General features: G+C 38.7%; 1 protein-coding gene across 1 annotated transcript in view; it reads left to right on the top strand.

Moving 5' to 3' along the window:
* Positions 1-1,176: 1,176 nt before the first annotated feature.
* Positions 1,177-3,442, top strand: part of LOC107102461 (antigen peptide transporter 2-like) — a 13,623-nt gene continuing 11,357 nt past the window's right edge. The window contains exons 1-3 of the mRNA XM_015401782.1: positions 1,177-1,232; positions 1,453-1,638; positions 2,909-3,442. Of these exons, the coding sequence (XP_015257268.1) occupies positions 1,177-1,232; positions 1,453-1,638; positions 2,909-3,442 (776 nt within the window). The remainder of the gene's footprint in view (positions 1,233-1,452; positions 1,639-2,908) is intronic.

Raw genomic sequence — 3,442 nt, 5'->3', positions numbered from 1 at the left:
CGGGGCCCCGATCCAGCACTAAAATGGTGGTATTGGTATAGGCGAGTACCTACAAATAGGGCATCGATACCATTTTGAGAGCCAAAAGTTTATTCAACTATTTTCACCCATTCCAGGTAGGCAATATAAAGTTCTACTGGATTCCCTTTGTATTATTCTTTTTCCTTCTTCAAAGGTACTGCCACAAAGACAGGCAACAGCTTGACAAATGCAGTTCTTCATATATACACAGACGCATACATTTCACACAGATGGGGTTATTAGGCAGGTTGTATTTTTGAGGATTATTTTTGTTATTGGGCCCCAATTGTGTTCTCAATCAAACCCAAAATGTGGATCGCAAAGAGATCAAGACACTGAGAGAATGTATGGATGGAAGGCTTTTGAGCGTCATGGTGAAGAAAGGTGGCTATATGGGTCACTGATTAGTTTTTTTTTATTTTTGAATATCGCAAATGTTTATTTCTGAATTTTGGGTTGTTGTATTGGTTTACCTGGTGAAAATAAACAAGTGAGATAGGTATATATTGGTTTTTTATTACGTTGCCTAATAATTCTGCACAGTAATATTTACCTGCACATACAGACATCCTTATAAAATGGCCAAATCTAAGAAAAAATAAATAAAAATAAAACCATCAATTTCCAAAAATAAGAAACTTTGATATTAAGGAGTATTTTGAGTTGATTGAGAACCTCATATGAGAACACAATTGTGGCCCAATAATAAAAATAATCCTCAAAAATACAATTTGCCTAATAATTCTGCACACAGTGTATAAGGTGTTGATGTCATTAGGCCACACCCCTTCTCATTACAGAGATTCACACCACCTGATTTACTTAATTGGTAGTTGGCTTTCAAGCCTACACAGCTTGGAGTAGGACAACATGTATGAAAAGGATGATGTGGTCGACATACTTATTTGCCTAAAAATTCTGGACACAGTGTGTGTGTGTGTGTGTATATATATATATATATATATATATATATATATATATATATACTGAATTGTATCTTTTCATAACATTTTAACCATACATTTTTACTCTTTTTGTTGCCTTTATGTTACTGCACTAATCTTCTCTTTAATATCTTTCTTTTTATATTTAATCACGTAGAGCTCTTTGAGTTATGCTACTGAAATGTGTTTTATAAATAAACTAGCCTCAAAGATGGCCACTCATCTAAATTTAGAAGCAGTGAAGGAGCTCATGGTTACACAGCTCAGGTTGGAGAACATGTAAAAAGCAGACTGCATCTATTGTGCCTCTATGTTTAAAAAGCTAATTGCTAAAAACCCAAGGGATCAGTGCCATAGCTGCAGCGAAAGGTGTTGTGGATAAACTCCATTGCTTCCGTGTTTATTCTCAGGACCTTCTAGTTACTGTGCGCTGCTGCCATCTTGTGGTGGCATAATGAATAACAGCTGACAGTCTACAAGTTTAATAAACCTTTTTTAAGCTTTGCTGTTGTAGAGCAATAAACCGAGTGAAATGGAAGGCATGTTCATTAGACGGTTATATTGGTGTTTTATGTGCGTTAATAAATAGAAATGAAACAATAAACGTTAAAGTGAAACCGAAAGTATGTCGGCAGCTAACAGTTAGCTTCCTGTGGACAGGAGGTGGAGGACGGTAAGTCCATAAAATATGAACTTCTGTTAAAATAACGGCGTGAGGCTCACAGGTTTAATGAGGGGAATGTTAAACAGCTAAAAGCTCCTGAATACAAAAACCACCTTCTGTGTTAAAACGAGTTATTGAGGTTCTCTCTTCTGCATTCTTGTAAAAACAACAGAGGAAACGTCACCTCCTTATATTTAAAAAAGACTCTAAAAGCGCGTGCAGTTTCTTTCTTCCTACTTTTAATTTTTGTTTAACACAGTACAAGTAAAATGAACCTTTTGTGCTAAATGGCTGACAGTAATTAATTCAATGTGGGGTTTTGATAAGTATATATTTAGTCCATATAAAAATAGTATATCCATCCATCAATCCATCCATTTTCCATCATATACTGTATCAGATACAGTATATCCAGTATGTAGTAGGATTCAGTATGTATTAAAGAAATAGGCATAGAAAGACATATTAAGTAAGTAGACCTTCGATCAAACATCAAGAGCAGAGTTGAACAAATTTTTGATGACTTAAATTTACAATTCAAGTCATCAGTAATATGGGGAGAACCTCCCATCCAGTGGCATCCAAATTAGTGCTAAACTGCCCTCTTAGGGAGCCAAAATTTGTGCTAAAGTGCCCTCTTAGGGAGCCAAAATGTGTGCTAAAGTAACTCCTTAGGGAATCAAAATTTGTGCTACAGTGCCCCCCTAGGAAGCCAAAATGTGTGATAAAGTGCCCTATTAGGGAGCCCATATATGTGCTAAAGTGCCCCCTGAGGGGGCCAAAATGTGTGCTAAAGTGCCCTCTTAGGGAGCCAAAATGTGTGCTATAGTAACTCCTTAGGGAGCCAAAATGTGTGCTAAAGTGCCCTCTTAGGGAGCCAAAATGTGTGCTATAGTAACTCCTTAGGGAGCCAAAATGTGTGCTAAAGTTCCCTCTTAGGGAGCCAAAATGTGTGATAAAATACCCCCTTAGGGAGCCCATATATGTGCTAAAGTGCCCTCTTAGGGAGCCAAAATGTGTGCTAAAATAACTCCTTAGGGAGTCAAAACATGTGCTACAGTGCCCCCCTAGGAAGCCAAAATATGTGATTCAGTGCCCTCATAGGGAGCCAAAATGTGTGCTAAAGGCCCCTTTTAGGGAGCCAAAATGCATGCTTGAAAGGGTATACCATCCCTTCTTCATCCATGCATGTCATGTTTGTTGTCGCTCTTACTAGTCAAACATATTTGACCTGTGAGTAAAATGGATGTTTGTCTGATTATTGTTTCTTTTAAACCAGGTTAAGCCTTTGCAGTCTGGCCAACCATCAACAGAAAGTGATGGGAGTGATAACAGGGTTGTTGTGCATCATTCTTCTGGATGGATTCCTGTGTTCAGCACGGTGGGCCGGGTTGCTGCTGCTCAAATGTTCCAGCTGCGGAGGACTGGCAGGACTGTGGGCCTTCGGACTGATAAAATGGGCTTTTCTCCATCTTTTCATCGCAGTGCTGACAAGTGGAAAACACAGAGCATTGCTTTATAGGTTCGCAGCACTCCTCTGTCTTATTTCTCCAGTGTTTGAAACTGGACGGATCCTGACTGCACTTCCCTCGGAACGATACACAGGACCTTTGCTCGATCCCAGCATGCTTTTGTTGGGTTCTACGTCTTCATTGGTGGCCTGTTTAATATGGGAAAAATGGATTTCTCGTGATGGACAGACAAAGAAAGACAATCTGGACACCAAACGTTTGCTAATGAGAGTGCTGAGATACTTCAAACCAGATATGTTTTATTTGATAACAGCTTTTTCTTTCCTCATCATGGGAGTCAT

This window comes from Cyprinodon variegatus, unplaced genomic scaffold (assembly GCF_000732505.1).
Source record: "Cyprinodon variegatus isolate N-32 unplaced genomic scaffold, C_variegatus-1.0 Scaffold1258, whole genome shotgun sequence".
NCBI lineage: Eukaryota > Metazoa > Chordata > Actinopteri > Cyprinodontiformes > Cyprinodontidae > Cyprinodon > Cyprinodon variegatus.
Note: the sequence above shows the minus strand (reverse complement) of the source record. Positions and strands in the feature narration are given on the sequence as shown.